Source organism: Neovison vison, chromosome 8, assembly GCF_020171115.1.
Source record: "Neovison vison isolate M4711 chromosome 8, ASM_NN_V1, whole genome shotgun sequence".
In the NCBI taxonomy this organism is placed as follows: Eukaryota; Metazoa; Chordata; class Mammalia; order Carnivora; family Mustelidae; genus Neogale; species Neogale vison.
This window is the reverse complement of record NC_058098.1, coordinates 43,067,728-43,091,264: the sequence shown is the minus strand read 5'-3', so window position 1 is coordinate 43,091,264 and position 23,537 is coordinate 43,067,728. Positions and strand designations below refer to the sequence as shown.

The following is a 23,537-nucleotide window of genomic DNA, read 5'->3' as shown; positions in this document are numbered from 1 at the left end:
CCCTCTGAGCTTATGTGTTTGTATTTTTTGGATAAATACCCAGCAGTGCGATTACAGGATCATAGGGTACGCTGGACCATCTACTAAACTCAGTGAGCTGTAGCCCAGAATCTCATCAGTGCTCAGCTGGGTTTCACCACGTACTCTCAGACTCCTCCACTCCTTCCCTGCCCAATCCCTGGATCAGAAGACTCTGACCTCCTACAAGCTGGAGGGAAGCACATCAGTCTGGAGGCAGGAAACAGAGGGCCTCCGTGCCCCTGCCCAGACGTCTAGGACTGCCTAATGACCTTGAACACAGACTTCTTAAGAAAGGGGTCACAGGTGCTGGAGCCAGAACATGACCATGTGAGTTTCCTGGGGCTGCCATAGCTATGGCCCACAAACCTGGTGGCTTAAATAACAAACTTACTCTTCCACAATTCTAGAGACCAGAAGTCAGAAAGCATGGGGTCAGCAGGGCCATGTGCTCTCTGACTATTCCAAGGAAGAATCCACTCCATGCTTTCTCTTATCTCCTGGTAATGCCAGCAATCCTCAGTGTCCCTTAGCTTATAGGAACATTACTCTGCCCTGACCATCACATGGGCCTTCTGATCATGTAAAGTCTCCAATTTTATTTCGCAGGCAGCTCTCCTCCTGAAGCCACTAAGAACGCGCTCCATGAGAGCACAGGGGTAAACTGCAGGTCTCCCTGAATCTGTCTCTGTGTCTCTTCCCTCCTTCTCATAAGGACACCAGTCATATTGGATTAAGTGCCCACCCTGCTCCAGTGCGACCTCATCTTAACTAGTTACATCTGCAAATGCCCTATTTCCAAACAAGGTCACACTCACCAGTACCAGGAGCAAAAATGTCAATATATCCTTGTGGGGGAGGAAGGGGGGAATGGGGGGTAGGGGAGCACAATTCTCTATACAGCACTGACCCAGAGAGACTGCTCAGCTTACCCTTCCTGGAAGCCTCCCTCTAAGAATGGCAAAGTCCTTACAAAGCTAGATGGGTGCCTCCTACTTAGCCTTTTTTAAAAACTAAAGGTGACATAAAAAAAAAACTCAGAGTGGCTCCCTCGGTGGCGGGGGGTGGGGTGGGGGGGGGTGGGGAGAGTAGGCAGTACACAGAACCTCCAATGTGCTTGTAATGTTCTGTTTCTTAATCCAAGGGATACATGCAAAAGCACTTATTTTATTAGTCTATAAACTATACTGAAGTGTTTTATATATTCTTTAGTTATAGGATACATTTCACAACTTAAAAAATTAAGTATAGAGATTAAAAAGACAAACCCACAAGAACAAAGACAGGATGAGTAGATGACTACAACAAAATCATCTGATAAGTGGCAAATGGCTAAGAACAGAGAGCAGAGCCTAAGGCAGCAATGCAGACAGACCAGGAGAGGCATGATTTACATGCAGAGCCTCAGGGAAGGTGATGGGTCCTGCTAACATTGAGAGTGACAAGAGGACTATGGACTGAGGGTCTATTTACTTAAAAGGCTAAAGCCTCCAATTACACCCCCACTGCCCACATCCAGAAACGATTTTTCCCTCCATGGGTAGAAGGCTAGACTGTCGGGAGAGGCTCAGGCAGACATGGGAGCTCGTGGTATGGTCAACGGTAGGACTGAAAATGGGAAGCCTCAGGGAAGCAGGCTCCCGGTGCTCCCTATTCACCCTTAGGTACAGGCAGGCAAGTTACTACCTCCCAGGAAAGAAAGAAAATAGGAAAAAAGAAAGGCAAGGGATCCATCTAGGGTAGGGGTTGTTGGCCAACTATACCCCACAGGCCAAATCTGGCCTGTTGCAGTAAATAACGTTGTCACTGGGACACAGCCACGCCCAACCGTTTTATCTTGGTCTCAAAAACAGCACAGTAGAGTAGCTGCAACTCAGACTGTGTGGTCTGCAAAGCCAGAACCATCTACTGTCTGCCCCTTAACAGAAAGCTTGCCAACCCCTGGTCTAAAGGGTCCAAGATCCAAATAATAGGTGTGTTCTAAAGAGACAGAAGAGAGAAAATAGAAGACAGGAAATGAAGAAGATGTTCCAGAATTCCAGGAGAGTTTCAAACTGCAAAGGCCCACACACCACATGGCCAACACAATGGGAGAAAAGGCCCCACACATGGTACATCACAGAATAAGATCAGAACACTGGCACCATCAGCCCACTAGTTTCCAAAGAAGACAGAAAAATGTGCAAATTATCCAAACAGGCAATTCACCGACAGAGAAACAACTAGGAAACGTGAAAAATGTTTAAACTCACCTGTAAACGAAGACATGTAAATAAAAAATAAGATTTCACTTCACAGCCATCAGATTAGCAAAAGTAGTTAAAGGCTGCTTAGGAGCAAGAGCTAGCAAAGATTCGGGAAAATAAGACCTCTCATTCGTGCTGTGGAAGGGTGTATTCTTGAAGTTCTCATTCCCAGGAGCACACACACACCTGGACTCCTCTGGATGTTCTTGAGCAGCACTGATACGCATTGATCTATGCCTGCATGTATCCCCTACCTACAGAGATGTTTACGTGTCCTCGGAGCCTGCTCAGCACATGGTCTGGCACATTCTACGTCCTCCACAAAAGTGTCACTCAGGGCGATGATACAAACCATATGCAAACTCAGTCCCCGCCAGGGACTAGGAGAGACAAAATGTCAAGGCTGTCTTGAATGCCCCAAAGGAAACAAACCAACCTAGATGTATTAATGGGTATTCATAATGAATAGTTTCAAAACATAAAGCCCAGCAATTTTTGTATCTTTCTCCCTTGCTGTTTCCTGTCTCCTCCCAGATCACTTGGGAGTTTAAGTCCCAGCACAGCTGTGCCCACTCGGTGGTGCTGCCTGCCCCACCTCCATGGCCGCCCCGAGAGGCTCACCTGGTATCGGTCAAGGATTCGGAAGTCTGGACAGGTCGTTCTGTATGTGGCTTGTCCAGCTGGAAGCCTCGAAACTCCTCCTTCTTTGGCTCCATAAATGCCATCAACTAACAGAAGAGCAGCATTAACAACTTGATCCAAGTCAAAAAGTGGTAATCCTCTATCTCTTTTTGCTTGCCTGACGATCAGCTTCCGCTTCAGTCTGCGAGCTTCCGGTGTCATGGCTACAGCACTGGGACAAGCTTCCAGCCGCTTCAGGAGCAGCTTCTCCTCATAGATGCTCACAGGGGTATACTTGGGCCCTTTAGGTTTCCTGTCCTTCTCCAATTGAGGTTTCCTCTTCTCTCGAGTCCTGGTTTGCAAAGATGTGTTGGAATCTGTGTCTTCACTGTCAATGTCCATCCTGTCGGGCTTCTCCTCCTCACTCTCTACCTCCTGCTTTATCTGCTCCGGCGCTCGGACCTTCTTTCTGCCCCCGACTACAGCCCCGGACGCTGCTGCCCCAGCGGGAGGTGGAACGTACTCCATCCCTGGGTCTATGACCCCATCGCCTTCCATCTCATCATCATCTGTGCAGAGTGCAAGACAGTGTGATCAAGACTGAGGAAAGAAGAAGTGCAGGGCACACGGCCCACCAGGTGAACACGCATGCATTGTATCAGGGCCCACACATAAAACCAAAGATGCAAGAAAGGCAAGTCTTACCATGAAACAAGGCTTGTGGTGGCATCACATCTGGAATCAGATCTGCTTCTGAAAGCAAGCTGGGTGTGGCCGAGTGAGAGGCAGGGGTCCCAGGGGCAGAGAAATCCAGAGATGGAGAAGGAGATGGACTGGTCAAAGGGGTGCGGTCAGAGGAGCTCAAGGATGAGAAGTCAATCACTTCTCCTTTTTCTAGAATCACATCTGGCCTGCGGCCACGGCTTATGAACTTCACTGGAGTCGAAGAAGTACTCCTGTCAAGAAAGCTGGCCGCTTCCTTCTGGGCTCTCCTAATGTCCTTTGCTTCCTGAGTACGGGACCTTTTCTCTTTTAATTCCATGGCAGATTCCACGGGATTCCGACTTGCCCGTTTTCGAAGGCCCTCAACAGTAATGATGGGATCTAAAGTTGGTTTTGAGGCTGCCGGGAAAGAATAAATACCTAAATTTTCCAGAACAAATATCTCAACTTTAATTTGTTTTACTAATTTGTTATTGTGAACTTAACTACCATGTTCAAAATAGAGAAATGTTCAATGAACGACCTAGACTAAGACTTAGAGCTTTCTTAAGAAAAAAGGGATTATAATGCAAATTTAATTAATTAAATGTTATCTTTTCCTTATCGAAACTGATAACCATTAAGTTTGGTAATGCTCAGCAAGACTATGGGGAATGAGTATTTTCAGGCCCTTCTAGTAAGGCATATATTTTATTACAACTTTTTGAAGGGTAATTTGACAACACCAGTTAAAATTCTGAATAAATAATGCTCTTCAATATAGTAAACTGTTTCCAGGAATCTATCACAAATAATTTACAGACAAATCTGTACAACTATAGCACTGTTTAAAATAACAACAACAAAGAGGTAGAAGTAACCAAAACATCCATTAACAGGGGAATGGGCTATTATATATCACCATATTAAGGCTGCTCAATGGGATACAATGAAAAAAAAGAAAAAAAAGAAGGTAGATCTACATGTACTGCTATGGAAAGATGTCCAAGGTATCCTCGTAAGGGGAAGAAGGAACAGAGAATGGGTATTACAGGAAGAGTTTATTTTTCAATAAAAATGCTTAAATATGCAGAAATAACTTCTAAAAGCATTCACAAGAGATAGCTGTGGTTACTCTGGGGAGTGAAAAAGGTGTAGGTGTTGGGAAGAGGGACACTACCACGCTTTCTACTTTTCAATACTATTTTTTTCCTCAATTATATTTTTAAAAATTTAAAACTCACTAAAACTTTATAGATATACAAAAACCAGATCAATGTGTGGCTATAAGGGGTTCATTTTTTTTTTTTAAGTGTGTGAATAGCCTGATAGTTAAGACTACAAAAGAGTCCTTATCTACTAAAGATAACATACTGAGATTTTTTAAAAAGATTTTATTTATGAGAGACAGAGAGAGATCACAAGTAGAAGCAGGGGCAGAGGGAGAAGCAGCGTCCCCAATGAGCAAGGAGTCTGCTTCGGGACTCCATCCCAGGACCCTGGATCCTGACCTGAGCCAAGGCAGACAGTTAATCAACTGAGCCACCCAGGCGCCCAACATACTGACATGTTTAAGAATTAAATGATACCTGGGATTTCCTTGTAAATAATCCAAGGGGTGGGATGGGTGGAGGGTTGGGAGGAAGTACCAAGGGGTCTAAATAAAATGAGACTGCTAGCAATTAACTGCTCAAGCGAGGTGAAAGGTACACAGGGGTTCATTACATTACTCTACTCACCTTGGTAGATTTTTAAAAATTTCCATATTAAAAAGGTATAAAACAAAATGAGATTGGAACTAGAGAACTTTTCAGATACCAAAGGAAATTTACAGAACTCATAACTTGAGTGCTCACCTCGGAAGCACAAATACAACTGGTCACTAGCTTAAATGATAAAATATTTTTAATATGGTATTTATTTCTAGCAGACACAAAATGTGTCATAATGAAATTGCCAAACAGAGTCACTTCAGAGAGGCAGACAGGCTCTGCCTGGTACAAGCAGGATGTCTCGTAAGCTCACACGTGGCTTCGGCCGGGCCAACATCCTGCACTGACTGCTCTCCCAGGAGTACCTTTCACTTTCAGGGTCGAGGCAGACAGCTTCTCTCCTTCAGGCTTCATTGTTGGGGGCTTGTTGTGAACAAGCTTCCACCATCCTGGTTCTCCGAACTCCTGAGCACCGGAACGGAAGAACATTGGGCTTCCCACACTGAGGCAACCCGCTACTGTGCTCCACCAAGTTGAAGTCTTTTTCCTGGAAAAGTCCAAGAATTTAAAAATTACTGGCTTTTCAGTGCTTTCATTATATAGAAAATACACTCTGTATACTCTAGGACTCAAAGCCTGTGATACCCTAGGGAACCTCCAATCTTTGAAAGAAAAGAGCCTAACAGTCAGGAGAGAAGCTCTGGGGGGCACCTGGGTGGCTCAGTCAGTTGCCTCTGGTTTCAGCTCAGGTCATGATCTTAGGGTCATGAGACTGTGCCCCATGTGTGCTCTGTGCTCACCAGGGAATCTACTTGAGATTCTCTCTCTCCCTCTTTCTTTGCCTCTCTCCCCACTCATGTGTGCTTTCCCTCTCTCAAAATAAATAAGTATATATTTTTTAAAAAAAGGAGAGGCTCTGAAGCCTGCCTGGCTTCAAGTCCTGGTTCTACCACCTTCTGGCTGCCTCAGTTTCTCCTTCTTTAAAATCAGAGTAACAGAACTTAGCTCATAAGGTTGCTGTGGGGATTAAATGAAATAATTCAAACAAAGCTCAAAATAAAACACTTATCCCAATTATCATGATTATGGAGTTCCACAGGCTAACTGAAATGAAAGTTGTCTTTATATGTGAATTAAATACAGCTTTCAAGAAAGCAAGCAAGAGAGGGGAGCCTGGGTGGTTCAGTGGGTTAAGTCTCTGCCTTTGGCTCAGGTCGTGATCTCAGGGTCCTGGGGTCAAGCCCCACATCGGGCTCTCTGCTCAGTGGGGAGCCTGCTTGTGATCTCTCTCTGTCAAATATAAATAAAAATCTTAAAAAAAAAAAAAAAAGGAAGAAAGAAAGAAAGAAAAAAAAGCAAGCAAGCAAGAGAATCATTAGCCCTAGTGAACAGTTCACTTTACCCCAGGAGTCAGATGCAACGCTCAGGCAGCTCGTTTGCCTATTCATAGTAGAGTGGAATAAAACTATACATTATGTTCCACAAATACAGTTGAACACTGGGGGAATAACCAGTTTTGGGGGGGGGGGAAGAAATATGTAACAAAAACTTGAAATGATACGTAAAACGTCAACTATTCAGATTCCTGTTGAAAATGTTTTTAAAGGCAACTGTTGTATTTCCACCTTGAAAACATAATTACCAGAAATCCTGAAACACGGTCTCTCATTAGAAGACCAGCCTTAACAGGTGGAAAATATTCTTAGGAGGCAAAAAGAAAAAAAGGATTCTTAGGGACAAAGATGTGCTAGAAAACAAAGAAAAACTACAAACATGAGCTTTAATAGGCACGAGCACCCTGAGATAAGGACAATGATACCTTACCTTCCGCCCCAGTGTTTTGGTCCCAGAGCACCTCTCCTACATTCATACCTTTTCCCAATCTTTCCAAGTCCCACTGTTGCCCAAAGGATAGTGTGGGCGTTGGGGGGGGGGTGTCTACTTGCTTTCTCACACAGTGGGCATGCTGCTCTAGCTGATGGTGCCCCTTCCCCCAAGTCCCTGAGGCACAGCTTACTTTCCTTCCAGCTTTATTCTTTCTGTTGCTCTGACCCAGTAACTCCTACTCTCCTACCCTCAAGATTTGCTTACTCTTATTTCTGCTTGCTCAAACCTGCTTCTGAATCCCTGAAGGGAATTTTACATTTCAGCTACTGAACTTTTCAGCTCCAGAATTTCTTCTTGGTTTATTTTTTTTTAAGTTTTTATTTATTTGACAGAGAGAGAGATCCCAAGTAGGCAGAGAGGCAGGCAGAGAGAAGCGGGTGGGGGGTGGGGGGGAGAAGCAGGCTCCCTGCTGAGCAGAGAGCTTGATGCGGGGCTCCATCCCAGGACGCTGAAATCATGACCTGAGCTGAAGGCCGAGGCCCAACCCACTGAGTCACCCAGGTGCCCCTCTTTTCAGGTTTTTAATCTCTCTGTTGATATTTCTGTTTTGTTTAGACATCATTTGCTTGACTTTCTCCACATCACTTCTTTGGGCATCTTTACCACAGTTGTTTAGGTCTTTGTCTGGGGATGCCTGGGTGGCTCAGCTGGCTGAGTGTCTGCCTTTGGCTCGGGTCATGACTCTGGGGGTCCTGGGATCGAGCCCCGCATCAGGTTCCTTGTTCAGCGGGCAGCCTGCTTCTCCCTCTCTTTCTGCCTGCCTCTCCCCCTGCTTGTGCTCTCTGTCAAATATATCAATAAAATCTTTTTTAAAAAAAAGCCTTTTTCTGGTAGATCACTGATAAGTCATTTTCAGGGACAGTTTCTGTTGGTTTGTTTTTTAATCCTTTGAATGGGCCATACTTTCCTGTTTCTTCGTATTCTTTATAAATTTTTGTTGAAAATTAGATATTTGAATTTAAAAATGTAGTAACTTTGGAAATCAGACCATTTTCCTTCCCTGCAGTTTAAGGGTTTTTGTTTTCCTGATTGTTGTAAGGTATCTCTGTATCAAAGATCTGCCTTGGGTATAAATTTTAAGTTCTTCTTGGGTCATTCCCCTGGGCATGCGCAATGACTTTCTGATTTCCTCTGTGTATGTGGTTACTTTTGACTGTCTTACTCTTCAATGTCTGGCTCTGGAAAGGGGGCAAAGAGAAAAATGAAGGTGGGGAGGAAAGTGCCAGGGTTTTAAGTCCCCTTGAACTCACTGCAGCCATAGGGAAAAGGGCTGACACCATTCAGGGGAGGTGCAACCCACCTCTTCATATTCATTTCTGTGATCAGAAGCAGCAATCAGTGATACGAGCAGATTCCTGGTATTTGGAGGACAAGGTCCTTTTTGTCTACCCTGACTCCCACAAGCTGTGTATGAGCTGCTTTGGAACAAGTGCATTGCTTGCCGCCACAGGGCTGAACGGTGTGGAATGGGGAAATGTCACTGTGCTAAGAGCCGAAATCCACCACAATCAATGTAATTTACCTTCCAAGCCTCCCCCTGGAAGTTTCAAGACTTCAATATAGATCTAAGATCCAAAATAATTACATCAGACAGATTCTGCCATTTCAACTGTCTTAGGGAAAGACTTTTGGTGCTTCCTACCCTGCTATCTTCCTGGAATCCTTGCCATATCATTTAAAACTTTTTAAATAATATGAATGTGTTTTATCATATTTCATCAAATGTAAGATTCATTGACTTTAAGATACACCATTTTATGCACAATAAAACCAGAAATCTAGCCGTCAGTTATGACACACTATCCCTTGTAAGATTGTCGAGCTCTGTGTCGGGCTCTCTGCTTGGCAGGGATCCTGCTTCCCCCTCACCCTCTGCCTGCCTCTCTGCCTACCTGTGATCTCTGTCTGTTAAATAAATAAATAAAATCTTAAAAAAAAAAAAGAGAGAATTTAAAGAATGTTCTATGGATAGCAGAATGAAAATCTTCAGTAGCTATGAAAAAGCTCTAACTGTGCATGTCCTCTGCAGGCCGCTTCCCTGGGGCATAGTGATTCTGCCTATGTTCACAGAGATGTGTGAGTATATATGCACTGACTGACTCTGGCAAGGGGTTTCAGGTGGCTTTTCCAATAACTGATGCTGACAGCAGAGTCCCCAGAGCAAAGGACAGCACTGAGGCAGGAAACTGAGTGACAAGGAATCACAGAGCAATTTTTTTTTTTAGAGAGGAAGCCTGTGCACGTGAGCTCGCAGGCCCAAGAGGCAGGGGACCAGCAGAGAGAGAATCCACTCCCAGGCTGGGGCAGGTAGGGCTCAGTCTCACGACCCTGAGATCACAACTTGAGCCAAACACAAGAGTCAGAAGCTTAATCAAGTGAGTCATCCAGGAGCCCCACACAGAGTAATTTTTAATGATCCTTCAATCCTTCTGATGAGATCAAGGAGAAGGTTGTTGCTTTAAATTCTCCCTAACAACCGCTGCTACCCTTTTTAATCAAGACAGAGGGTCTCAATTGCCTTTACAGGCCTTGGGATCCAGCTACAATTTAATAGCACTGTTTTATTTTTAGCACACCTATTTTTATAGTGTCATTCTATGTATGGCAAATGATAAGGGTTTTCTACTTACCATGGTGGTTTGAAGTTTCTTTTTAGAATGAATGTCTTTATTTAAAAAAAAAAAGTGTCTGAATTTAAATAAGTAAATGGTAATTCAAGTGATACACTAACACAGCCAAAACCCACTAGTTTAATGGCTAAACTGCACAGAAACTGGAGAGTAATTAATGCCTTTCAGTAAAGTATTAAAAAGGAAGAAAGCCTTGGCTGATTCCTCTCAGAACATGCTCTGCAAATGAACAAATGAAACAACTGAAGAACTTATGTTAAAATGTGGTAAAATCCTTAAAAACAGGCAATTTAAATCCAATTTCTTCAAGAAGACAATCTACCAAGCAGAATGGCACTAAGATCAGGAAAACATTCCAAGATCTAATTTTATCAGTTTTCTCCCTTTCTTGTGCCTTATAAATGGGGTGTATTAAGTTCCATAAATAGTGCTAAATCATTAAACTAAGACAACAGATTTCCTTTCTTTAAGAAAAGAACCAGTTATACTGTCAATTCTTTTCTTAGTAGCACTAAATAACTCAAGAACAAAAATAACTCCTTTTGTAATACCGAACCGAATCTCTTCTATTTTCTCTGCAGAGCGAGCCTTCAGAAAGCCGCCACTCCTCTCGGCTGTCCGCCCTGAGCTCCCAGTGACGCTGGCAGAGATGTGACCTCTCTGCGCTGTACGAAACAGAGGCCACAGTGCCTTCAGAGTGAGGGCAGGTACAGACTCCCTGTTCTGATTGTGATCAGAGCCTGTGGCACATCTACACTGACCCAATTAGGCAAGATTTATGAACCTCACACGGGACGTCAGAGGGCAACTAACAATCAGCATCTCACACGATTTGCCAGTGCAGCTGCAAACTTAATAATCCCTAATAGCAATAAAAATCTTGTTGATCTCAGTATCTGTGCACTGGATTACCAAAGCAGCCACCAAGGAGGCGTGATCAGCAGGAAAGTCAGTGCACTATCACAGAGAAGAATGAATGAGCAAGCTGTATGCGTATTAATGCACCTAGACTTTGCTAAGTGCTGCAACACCAAAACGTTATCAACAGGTTCTATCTGCTAGTTAATAAAAACAAATACTGCACTGCTATGAGTCCATTCATGAAGAGCAATTTAAAGAGGTACAGTCCATCACTGTCATTTTCTTCCTCTGACCTTCCGTAAGATACTGATTTCAAAAGGACATGATGACCCTATATCCCCACATTAGAGTTACTCATCCAACTATAAAACAGCCTCATGCAACCCAATGTTCTATGTTTTAACTTTATAAGAATCTCTTCAAATCTCTTCATGCTCAGTAGAAACTAAAAGTTTCCTCTAAAGTAGGAGGAGAAAAGTCTGGAAACCTATACCTGTTTTTAAAGATATTATTCATGAGAGAGAGAGAGAGACTGAGAGAGCACAAGTGGAAGAAGAGTCAGAGACAGAGGGAGAAGCAGGTTCCCCACTGTGCAAGGAGCCTGCCATGGGGCTCAGTCCTAGGACCCTGGGATTATGACCTGAGCCGAAGACAGACGCTTCACTGACTGAGCCACCCAGGCACTCCTAGAAACCTATACTTCTAATAGTATATGCTTCCACTTTGGTTTTTGGTGAACAAATTTTTTAACTTAAAAAAGTAACAACATTTTCTGGAATTAAAACATTCTTTGTAACTGCCACAAGTATGAATTCCTAAAGGGCTTCGTTAGGCTGTCTCAAACCTTCTGTACCTTGCACTTTACTTCTTCATTCAAGTGTAAGTTTTTTAAAAATCACATTACCTATTCCCTAGTAAAAAGGTCCAATGTTTCTCAATAAAGGCGCAGATATCTTCTTTCCATCGGAAATAACCTTGCCGTCCACTTCCTTCCAGAGACAAGTTGTACATTGCCAGCATGACAACCTGGAACACAAATCCAACAAGGGCTGGGAGAAAAGCATCATTAGGGATGCTAATCTTCCAAGGGAAATGGTCATTGTTTTATACCTGTGTAGGAATGGGTGGGGAACAGAGGGTGGAAAAGAAAGGATAATACCTTGGAATAGTCTCAGTAGAGAATTTTATTTCCTGTTTTGCTTCCAACACTAGTGCTTCCAGCACTACCCACTACAGTATGTGCAGTTGTTCCTGACACACTGCATATGCAGGGCTGAGGTGTGGCTGAACTGGTCAGGATAAGAAACAGCCATCCTAAGCAACTAAGCAACCTGTTGTTGCTACTCCCCTCTGCAACCCTGTTCCCTGCATCTCTCCATCCTACGTGAAACACTAAGCAACTAAGCAATCTGGCTGTGGTTACTACTCCCCCCCCCACCCCATCCCTGCATCTCTCCTCTTACACAATGAGGCACTAAATAGGTGATAACCTCTGGCCGTGAGCCCTCCAGGTACCTACTACAGCCCCCATTTTCTGACTGCTGGGGCTGACCTTTATTAAATATTTTTAAAGTCATCCCTGCCTATATATTTTTCTAAGCTCTTCACATAGCAGAAACAGAGGACTCTCAGAATTTCAAAGCTGAAAATAATGTTAGTCACCATCTACTCAGTGTTTAGCCATTTTCATACATAGAAATCTTTCTTCGGATGACATTAGCATTAGACAGGGGGGCCCGAGCCAAGAGGTCTGGCTGCTCAGCCTGCTCTGAGGCTCCAAGACACCCCCAGAGCTCCATGTGAAAACTCCTCATCTGGTCCAGCCTTGCTTGTTTACAGGTAATGAATTCATGGCCCCAAATTGGGAAGTGTTTTCCAGAAATATAAGTAACACATGTTCACTGTAAAAGATTTCAATAATAGAAGAGCAAAGGAGTAAAAAGCACTCTGAATTAAATCTACCATCAAGGAACAATCACTTCTGAGACATTCAATCACCATGCCTTCAGGCATTTCTTCGTACATTTACATGCAATTTTGAATTATGTAATTTCATATAAATCGACAAAATGATACCAGCTATTCAAAACTATGTTTTTGGGGTGCCTGGATGGCTCAGAGGGTTAAGCCTCTGCCTTCAGCTCAGGTCATGATCTCAGGGTCCCGGGCTTGCACCCCACACAGGCTCTCTGCTCGGCAGGGAGCCTGCTTCCGCCTCTCTCTCTACCTGCCTCTCTGCCTTCTTGTGATCTCTGTCAAATAAATAAATGAAATCTTATAAATAAATAAATAAAACAAAACTAGGTTTTCAACCTAATAGAAACAATGATTGATTTGGGGCCATTGAAACTGAAAAGGGGACAGAGAATCCATGAAAAGACACTAATTTGATTCTTTTTCCAGAAAGCGCACCCTGAAAGTGTAAGGGGGCTACTGAACTATAATTCAGGCTCCCTACCACCTGTGCTCACAGCTTGAGACCCCCTACGGTCCAGAGGATAATCTAACTTCAAGGGCCTGGTAATGCTGAACACTTCTAATAATGCTTACGTTTCCCATTAATTGAGCTCCCCCCTCCTTAGACTCCTGCAACTTACAGACAGCCCACCAAACAATTAACCTCATCTATAGAGTTTTCACGTTCTTCCACACATTTTTGAAACAGGTCCCCATCAGCCAACAAACATCATCTTTAAAACAGTTACTGTCGGGGCGCCTGGGTGGCTCGGTGGGTTAAAGCCTCTGCCTTTGGCTCAGGTCGTGATCCCAGGGTTCTGGGATCGAGCCCCGAGTCGGGCTCTCTGCTCCGCAGGGAGCCTGCTTTCTCCCCTCTCTCTCTCTGCCTACCTCCCTGCCTACTTGTGATTTCTCTCTGTCAAATAAATAAAATCTTTAAAAAAAATAAAATAAATAAAATAAAACAGTTACTGTCCACTGGGATTTACTATTTAATGGATATGGAATTTCAGCATGGCAAGATAAAAATCTTCTGGAGATGGACAGCGGTGATGGTTGCAAAACAATGTGAATGTACCTAAAGCCGCTGAATGATATGCTAAAAAAAACAGATAAAATGATAAACTTTCATGTTATATATATTTTACCACAATTTTAAAAACTTATTGTTCAAGAAATACTTTAATGAGAGACTGAAATGAGCTGCTTCTGCCTACTCCCAAAGCGCTCAGAGACATTGATTCACTATTAATCTCAGTTGTAGAGACATTGTCTGCTACTCTATTTCTGGTATTTGGGGGGGGGGGGCATACGTGTGAAATATTTCATGACTTTAGAAAGTTAAAATTCATATATTTACTGGAAAATAACTTTTTCTATGACCACTTAGTATTTATTGCACAAACTACAAACTCAATATATGAAGGAGATGGTTTTCCTCCTCTCCTGGAATCTGTAATCCTAAGAAAAGGAATCCCAGGTCAGTGTTCAGCTCTCCCACTACCAGCCCAAGCCCATCAGTGACAGTGTGTCCCCAGGGCAGAGGTCCAGGCTGGCATAGCCACAGCAGGCACTTGACCAGCATGTGCTGGGAAACACCCAGAAAAATAAGGAGGATAGGTCATGGTACATTCTCTACCTGCAACAGAAGAGTAAATGTCCAGGATGAGAATGTAACAAGTTCCCTACCCTTCCCAAACACATGATCAAGCTTCTGCATTTCCAACTGTGGTTCACAAATCACTGAGGAGAGGACACAAGAAAGCGCTTGGAAAAAAGGTCAGGAGACCAGACTCCTTCACTAATGGCATTTTGCGATCAAACAAGCATTTCTACTTATTACTTGGAGGAATCAACAAAGTTAAGATCTAAAAAGATAGTAAAGCTACATTCCAATATACTGGTTGGTGATATCGATCAATAGAATCTATCCAAAACCATCTGATTCCCTTTCAGCTCTTTCTTAAGAGTCTGGGTTTTTTATGTACGACTGGAAATACTGGTCAGTAGTTTACCAAGACCAGATCTACCAAGTGTCTGACCTACCACTTCATCATACCAGGGTATTATCTCCCATCAGTCTGTCTTCTGGCAGTGCAAACATGATTTTCAAGTGATGTTAGTATAATTAAATGTGCAAACTGAACCAAAATTCTGTCTTCTAAGCAATATATCCAAAAGCCGGTTGTTCTTTTCAAAAGAACCTCGACAGGGGCACCTGTGTAGCTCAATGGGTTAAGCCTCTGCCTTGGGCTCAGGTCATAATCTCAGGGTCCTGGGATTAAGCCCCGCATCAGGTTCTCTGCTGAGCGGGGAGCCCACTTCCCCCCCTCTCTCTGCCTACTTGTGATCTCTCTGTGTCAAATAAATAAGGAAAAAAAAAAAAAAAAAAAGAACCTCCACAAAACACTCGTATTCTTGCAAATAAACTATACGTATTTGCTACTCTTGCTCTTTACGGCTTTTTGAGAAGCTACTTGCAGATCAAATACAAATCTGCCATTGGTATATGCATCTGAGTAATCTACTAATATTAATCTGACCTTGTCTAGACATAACATCCCATGCACATGCTGAGAAAAACATAATTATAATATTTATGAGGTTATGGCCTCAGTACAAACTTCCCTTCATTTTCCACTTGCATATTTTCAGCCAAGTCAAAAAAGGCTCCATAAGTTCACCACTGACAGATTTCATTAACACATCTCCTGGGGAAGCACTGACGATTAAAATAAACGTCGAAGCTGCTAAAGCAGCTGCAGTTTATAAGGAATACCTAGTGGCTAAGACCATTTCCTCTACACTCTTTCTCATTACCCTGTGTATTTCCTTCCTAGCAAAAAAAATGCTATGGGTAATTAACTCATTTATTTGTCTGCTTACTGTCTAAAATGAATACCTAGAATGCTAGCTACCCAGCTGTCTCACTCAGCATCGCAGTCTCCAGGCCTGCAACAGCACTGGGTTTGTCCGAGCCACTCAGTAAGTACACTTCATTCATTTTTAGACCTTACTGTTAACACTGGCACCCTGTTCTAGACATATTAATAACAAAACCAAAAAAATTAATGCACACTGGAGATCAGGAAAAAGCTACTATTCAGGCTACTGTTCAGTTGGATTATGGTGCTAGTACTAGAGATGGTTAAAAGGTGGTCATAGGTATTCACTGAACAAAAAATATTCAAGCTGGGACGCCTGGGTGGCGCAGTTGGTTGGATGACTGCCTTCGGCTCAGGGCGTGATCCTGGAGTCCCGGGATCGAGTCCCACATCAGGCTCCCAGCTCCATGGGGAGTCTGCTTCGCTCTCTGACCTTCTCCTCGCTCATGCTCTCTCTCACTGTCTCTCTCTCTCAAATAAATAAATAAAATCTTAAAAAAAAAAAAAAAATTCAAGTATGTCTGTGTTCAAATACAGAAAAACTGGATTTATGTTGGTTTATGCAATGAGCCACATTATACCTCCCAACAATTTGTGGCAGAATCTTCACATTCTTAAAAATGTAAATATGGCCATCTTTACATTTTTTTTAAATGTTTTTATTGTTCTAAACACGGCTGCCAGAAAAATGTGAACCTCACTTTCAATTCCATAAAAATTAAGAGTTTGGTAGTACATATAAATGAAATTCTGCGTGTATCAGAGGTTTTCAAGAATCTCAAACTTAATTCACTAAATGAGCATTGAGTACTTTTACAAAGAACTCCTTTCTCCATATATTTGGAATATGATTTTCATTGTGAAATAAAAAGTGACCCTCAAAATAGCTCAAAACTCAATGTCTCGAAGTAAGATCCTCATTCTCTGAATATTCATTCCAATAAATTCTTTGGGGGATCGTCCTCCTGAATTCGAGGAGAGCTTTTTACTCACTTGCTGCCACGTAAGCTTCAGCCTTTCATACTGCTCCTTGCCATCTTCTGAGCAGTCGGAACAAGTGAACCTAAAAAAATTATCACCCTTAAGGTAACTGAGCTGTTCCCTCAGCTGACCTAGGAGAAAAACAAAAAGGCACATCACAGGTTTATCTACAGCAGCGTTTATCAGTTTATCAACCAGATTTTCCATGCTTTCCATGTTTTTCCTTTTTCAGCCAACCCATGATAGCAGGATGGGAATAGGGAAGGTAGAAAAGACTTTTGTTTTTCTAACATAGTATATGCCTATTGAGATCTGTGGTTCCCTAACTTTTACAAGATTCTGGAAAAGCAAGTTTTTATTGCTGTCATTGGATTTTCCAACTGTTGATATTCCTGACTCCTATGGGTCTCTTTACTTTTTTTTTTTTTTTAAGATTTTATTATTTGACAGAGAGAGACACAGTGAGAGGGAACACAAGCAGGGGGAGCGGGAGAGGGAGCAGCAGGCTTCCCGGGGAGCAGAGAGCCTGATGCAGGGCTGGATCCCAGGACTCTGGGATCATGACCTGAGCCAAAGACAGATGCTTAACAACTAAACCACCCAGGCGCCCTTCTTTACATATTCTTCCAAGAAACATCTGAGTTCCCACTGCATGCCAGGTACTGGCGTAAGAACCGGAATACAGTACCCAAGACAGTCTGCTCTCAGCAGTTTATGAATTTTGAGGGCCACAGATGAGGAAATGTCATCACAACAGCACAGTGGTTCTCCATCCTCACAGCGCATCAGAACCACCCAGGGAGTGGTTTTGGTTTCTTAAAAATATGCCTGGGCCTATCTCACACAGAATGAGTCGATTTCTGAAAATGGGTGTGGGTCTCTGCCTTTTTCAATGTTCCTCAGGAGATGCTGATGCTCTGGGAGACAGGACAATCACTGGAATGGAATGTGCTTTGTACCATAGGGCAATGTGAAGGCACAGAAAAGGGAGGCCCACCCTCTATTAGGAAGATGGGAGGCCTAGAAGAGTGGGGTCTCTAGGGGGCTTGAAGAAGGACCAGAATTGGCCAGGGGAAGAGGGGTGCCTGGGGGCTAAAGAGACACACATTCGAGAGGAAATTAAAATGTGCAAAGACCTTAACATAAGAAAGAATTGTTTGTGGAGAATTAAAAGCTCACCCTAACTGCAAATTTCTGGTTGTGTGGGGACAGGACACTGACAAGAGAAGCTGAAGCTAGCAGGGTCTATCGTGAAAGACTGTTTAAAATACATCCTGGGGACACCTGGGTGGCTCAGTTGGTTAAGCGGCTGTCTTCGGCTCAGGTCATGATCCCAGCATCCTGGGATGGAGCCCCACATCGGGCTCCTTGCCCGGCAGGGAGGTGCTTCTCTCTCTGTCTCTGTCTGCCACTCTGTCTGCATGTGCTCGCTCTTACTCTCTGACAAATAAATAAATAAAATCTTTTAAAAAAAAAATACATCCTGAGGACAAGGGGAATGCTCTTGAGATTTTCAGGCAGGTGTGTGACTCAATAAGCAGACACTGCTCAGAAGCAACATTAGCTAATGCATAGAAAGTTCTAGATTTTTTCCTATGAAATGAAATGAAAATGTTAGCTTATTAATAGTAACGATTATTCTGAATAGTAAGTCCACCTTAAACACATTTCCACATACCAGAAAATGACCCCTTTCACATATACACACACACACACACACACACACACACAGAAATTTCTCTTAGTTATAAACACAAACACAAAAAATTCCTCCGGTACATATGTCTTTACTAGTCTCTGCCTAATGCGAAAATCCTGTTTTGGTAAGACTCATGATGGCTGGCAAAGCATGCTCCTTGAGAGCCAGGAAGCTGGCAGATGCAAAGATTAAGTTAAAAGCGTGAGGTATCAGGAGAGCATGTGTGTGTGTGTATCTCTTGCCAGCAGATCTAGGAGGCCAGCAAGTGGAAAACAAGAATGGTCCCAGAAAAAGAGCATAAAATACTTTTAATCTGCTAATTCTCACTTACTTCAACATTCAACAGCAGTTTTCCATGGGAGTTAAATATTACCAGAGTAACTTAACTTTAATTCTGTACTTACTGGGCCTATTATTTGGCCCCAAATCTGTAACATGATCTTGTCAGAACAATGTGGCTAATTCTTTAAATAACAAAGAATTTCCAATTTTCTTATTTTTATTGGATTGCCATCAAGAACGTTAATTTCACAATGTGAGAGTTTGACAGTAATTTTTATTAATACAAATGTGTCTATGCTTTATAGAAATCTGTCATTAACCAACTAAACTAATAAGAAGTATAATAATTATCTTTTTATTTAGGTCCATTTTACATTTCATGTTTTGTTCACAGATTAGAAAAACAAACCTTTACACAGGAAAGGACAAATGAAAGGAATTGAGAAGCTCCTTACTGGCCGGTATCCATTTTTGGCACTTGTCACAGAAGTAGGACAGCTGCTCCTCCATCCACGACACATCTCCTTCATCACTGTTGAGGGAATCCCCACTCTGATCATGAGATAAGTCCACTGATGCCTGGTCCTCCGATTCCACAATCAGGAGAGTCTCCCCCTCCACCTCTCCCTCCTCCAGCCCTTCTGAGGTAGATGTTCTCGTGGCTTCATCGTCGTGCCGGCTTATCAAACTACCCAGGTGAATGTTACTATCCATCCCTTCCTCTCACAGGTTCCAAAGTCCTTTTTTCACTAAAAATCCTAAACTCTGGACACGAAGCTTACAGGGGCTTCTACCAGGACCACAAAGACAGAAATTCTTCAGAAGAGTGTCTGCCTGCTTCTTGACTCAGACGGGACTTTCAAAGCAGTAATTTAGAACATATGATCCACTGTCCTTTTCTTTGGCCAAGCTGGAAAGGACAGTGACCAAAAAAAGGCTGAAGTCCTCACTAAGCTATCCTCCATCCACACTCGCACACTCACACTTGACACTGTCCCATCAATACTTGACAACCATTTTGGGTCATGTTTCTTGAGATCCTTTTGCCAATAACATCTTCTCTCTTTCTGTTTCAAGTTGCTCAGTCAAAATAATCTGTTCTCCCAAAAGACGAATGTTTTCTTTTTTCCGATTTTGTCTCTCAATGTCTCTGATCACTCCATCATGAAGCCTCTAAAAATGTAAGAAACAGATTTCAGTAACACCTTGGACAGGTGGTTTCCATCCTCGTGCCATTCAATCCGAGTAACAGTGCTACTAAAATATACTGAAAACTTTGAGACTCCAAATATGCAATTACTATTTCAACTTTCTCCATAAATGTAAAATGTAATAAACCATCAGATTAATTTGGTGGTGTACTCTACCAGTGTTATTACTAAAATGACATCTTACCATATTTTAAGAAATTCCTGAACATTTAGTATAGAGACTTAATGGGAAATAACATTAATTTAAAAAGAAAAAACTGCTCCTGTGTTGAACTTTAAGTTTGATATTCAATGCTGTAAAAGACTTGGCGAGATTTACTATAGTAACTCTATGAACTACTTTCCTGTTGGCAATTATCCTCGCTCATTAATAAACATCAAAGAAAGAAAAAAAAAGGTTACTGAAATTTAAATAGGATGCAAAAAAGAGCCTGACTTTTTCTTATGTGTAAAGGGAAGTAAAAATTATACAGAATTACTAGCCAATTACACAACTGAGAGAGATGGGAAAAATACAGAGGAAAAAATAAAGGCCCATCAGTGATAATTATTTTGATAAGCAGTAAAGATACGTATAAAATTCCAGAACACGGACCTAGCACCTAAGGTGAGACTTTTTAAAGCAAAAATCCAGTCATTACTAATAATTACCATTTTATAGTGTTTAGGTCACAAAACAATTTTTAACAGGGGTCTTGTGAGGTAGAAGCCTCTCTTGTGAGGGGCCCAGGCCTGAGGTTTTTGGGTTTTTTTGTTTTAAATTATCAAGTCTATTTTAAAAACTCACAAAGTACCTACTTGCCGGACGTCCTCCAGGCCTAGAGTTTCATTCCCTCTTACAGCGGAGTTGGGGAATTTAAGAGTCTTGGAATAGACAACACAACTGAAAACCAACTTTTTGGAACACTGCTCCTTGGCCAGATCTCCAGCGACATTTGACTCCTCCCTCTCCAGTTGCCCCTGCCCCTGCTCCTTATACCATGACATATTCACCCACACGCCCTCCCTGCCTCCCAAGGCACACACCATGGGCTGGAAACATTCTTCCCAAACCTGCCTCTGAGACCCCACCCTTCCTTTCTCAGACTTCAGAGTATGGCTTAGGAGCTTGCTCTCCTGCCACCATTTGCTACCTTCCTCCAACTCCTCCAAGTTTCAGTATTTGCTGATTGCCTGTGACTTCCACTTAAACTACCTTCCTAACCACCAACACCTCTTCACCATTACTAACGTAGCATTACTCTTTTTGCTGGTTTCCTGTAAGGATGAATGTCAGTAGCTGGTATGAGGTAGACAGTCAAAAAATGAGAGAAAACTACAGTCATTATGTTATTTCTTGCTTCCTTGAAACTTCCAGCACACCCACCCTGTCAATCCTTTGTTTTGCTCCTTCCCAGGCTGGAAAGAAAGTCCATGGTGACTGGATGTAAAATAAACACATGTTATTCTGGCCAATCTTTGCTTCACCTAACTTCCAAATAACTAGATCTTTCTGCTCCTCCCCTCTCTAGCACAGTGATACTCAAGCCGGCCTGCATGTTAGAATTCCCTGGGTAGCTTTTAAAAGATGCCTAAACCAGATCCCTCATCTCCAAGAGATTCTGATTTAAGAGGTCTGGAGTAGGTTACATTGTAAAAACTTCTAAGGAACATGAGATGTGTAGCTAGTTCAGAACCAAGTTCTTACCCACCCTACTCCATACTCTTTGAAAATCCCTGCCCTCAGTGACCTCCAAGCTAATTAGGACACACTGCCCTCTACTTCATCTCAAATTTCTTTTGATCTCATTTCCTTTCACTTCTTAGAAGAGAAACTCTCCTGCCTCTGTTCCAAAAGCTACCTCCCTGAGAAGCCATACTTTTCCCCAATCTCTAACCTCTTTCATGCCCTGCCGTGGTTCATCTCAATACCCCCTCCCCCAAATTCTTACACCATCACACCTTTCTCTGATTTCCAGACTGTGAACGAGGACCAAGACCTCATCTGCTTCACCTCTGTATATCAAGCACACAGCTCAGCCCAATGCAAGAAAGACTGCTTACTAGTTAACCCAGTTCATTCCTTACATCCTTAGCAAACTAGGCTCAACTCTAACACACGTGCTGACCTAGTTGCCTGTTGTCACATTCAATATTCAGCACTGCTATGCATCAGTTACAGACTCAGGAACGCCTATCCTTCCTTATCTTTGAGTCCCAAAGTGCCTAGTGCAGAGCCTGACACTAGGTCCTTAAACATGGTGAGATCAGTCATTAAAAATGCGCCAACTGGAGTAAGAAAATAGGAACTCAGAGATACAGAATGGACGGCTAATCTACCCATCAGTAAGTCACAGTTACTTCCAGAAACAAAAGTACCGTAAAAAAGAAAATAGTTCCCGGAATCTGGTTTCCATAACAAACTGCTCCGTTAAAGACAAAAGACCAAAAATAAAATAAAATAAAATAAAAAGCATCCACCAAATTACCTTAGCCAAAGGCACGGAAAGTGAATGCCGGGAAGCCTCCTTAACCCTGGGATCAAAACCTCACTAGCACTGAAACACATCAGGATTGAGCCTCATCCTTGGGCCTGGGTTTGGGGACAAGCCAACTTGCTGAGTGCACCCCACGTAAACCCCTTCCCGACTCAAGTTTGCAGCGGCCCAGGTGAGACGCTGAAAAAGTCCGTGTCACGCAGGCTGGTAGTGATTTGGGAACAGGACCGCCGACCACGCCGCGGGCGAGTCTTAGCGGGAGCCAGGCGGTTGCGGCGCCGAGGCGTCGGGGACGCCCGGGGTCGCCTGGTGCCTCCCGGTGCACGCGGCCTCGGGGACTGCGGCGCCCAAGACCCGCCGGGCGGCAGCCGGGGCGCAATCGCGAGAGCGCGGGGGATCCGGGTCGCGCCGCCGAGGAGCCCACGAAAGAGGGAAAGACGAGGAGCAGCGGAGAACCACGCGGAGACAGATCGGGGGCCAGAGGTCGCAGTCGCCGCCGCCGCGGCCACCGCGCGGGTCCCGGAAGAGGCGGTCACGTGACACCGACCTGCCGGTCCTGCAGCTGCTTCAGATGCACGCCGGCCACGGTGGCTGCCGTCAGCACCACCGAGAGGCCTAGCACCGCCTTCGAGCTCCTCGACATCCCCGCGCCGGCCACTGCGGCCGCCTCCTACCCGCCAGGGGCCGGGGCCGTCGCCGAACGATTCTCTGCGGGTGCGGGTCAGGCTCGACAGCTCGAGCGCAGAGCCCCGGCTGCCGGGTGCGCCGCCCGCCGCGCTAGGCGCGAGCAATCGAGAGTCGAGCGGCGTTCTCTGCTTCGGGGGAAAGCGTGTCTGCGGGTGAGGTCCTGGGACAGGAGTGCCTCTTCCCAATCCTCCCGACCCTGGCACACACGCGCGCGCTCGCACACACACATACACACACACAGACAGACACACCTGGGAAAGGAGTGCCTCTTCCCAATCCTCCCGACCCTGGCGCGCGCGCGCGCACACACGGACACACGCACACACACACACACCCCTGTCCCCTCTGAGCGCGATGGTGACCCGGGTCCTTTGCTCCATACCAACTTCACCAAACTCAGCCTCATTGCCCCTTTGGCGGGGCAGATGCCACCAGAAGATGGAGTTCGTGCTTGAAGATTCGTAATTAAAGTTGGAGCTCTTGCTTGAAAATTCATAATTAAATGTAGACATCTTGGTGCTGTGTGCTGGCGGGTCATGCTCTGAGTTTCCTTAAAACAGAAAGCCTTCTGGCTAAAGAACATGCTAACTTAGCAGCGACGCCTCGTTGCCACCAGATAAGAAAAGTACTGGTCGACTTGTTTCCCCTGTAATCTTTAAGAGATCCCCTTTATAAGTTTGGA

At 43.8% G+C, this 23,537-nt stretch overlaps 2 protein-coding genes across 3 annotated transcripts in view; both read right to left on the bottom strand.

The window, feature by feature from the left end:
• KAT14 (lysine acetyltransferase 14) overlaps nucleotides 1-19,198 on the bottom strand; it is a 33,749-nt gene extending 14,551 nt beyond the window's left edge. Inside the window, exons 1-6 of the mRNA XM_044263503.1 lie at nucleotides 18,936-19,198; nucleotides 16,512-16,630; nucleotides 11,582-11,703; nucleotides 5,665-5,846; nucleotides 3,591-4,007; nucleotides 2,886-3,454 (exon numbers count right to left, since the gene is read on the bottom strand). Coding sequence (XP_044119438.1) covers nucleotides 2,886-3,454; nucleotides 3,591-4,007; nucleotides 5,665-5,846; nucleotides 11,582-11,703; nucleotides 16,512-16,630; nucleotides 18,936-19,194 — 1,668 coding nt within the window. The 5' untranslated portion in view covers nucleotides 19,195-19,198. The remainder of the gene's footprint in view (nucleotides 1-2,885; nucleotides 3,455-3,590; nucleotides 4,008-5,664; nucleotides 5,847-11,581; nucleotides 11,704-16,511; nucleotides 16,631-18,935) is intronic.
• A 293-nt stretch (nucleotides 19,199-19,491) lies between these two features.
• LOC122916292 (protein PET117 homolog, mitochondrial) lies at nucleotides 19,492-22,891 on the bottom strand. 2 transcript variants are annotated; one of them, XM_044263505.1, is made up of 2 exons: nucleotides 22,716-22,891; nucleotides 19,492-19,653 (listed from the first exon to the last, which is right to left on the bottom strand). In XM_044263505.1, exons 1-2 carry the CDS (start codon nucleotides 22,809-22,811, stop codon nucleotides 19,504-19,506), a joined length of 246 nt encoding a protein of 81 aa, XP_044119440.1. In that variant the 5' UTR covers nucleotides 22,812-22,891; the 3' UTR covers nucleotides 19,492-19,503. The 2 variants fall into 2 exon arrangements, with proteins under 2 accessions (XP_044119440.1, XP_044119439.1); XM_044263504.1 differs by lacking the exon at nucleotides 22,716-22,891 and adding an exon at nucleotides 20,490-21,051.
• Between the last annotated feature and the right edge of the window lie 646 nt (nucleotides 22,892-23,537).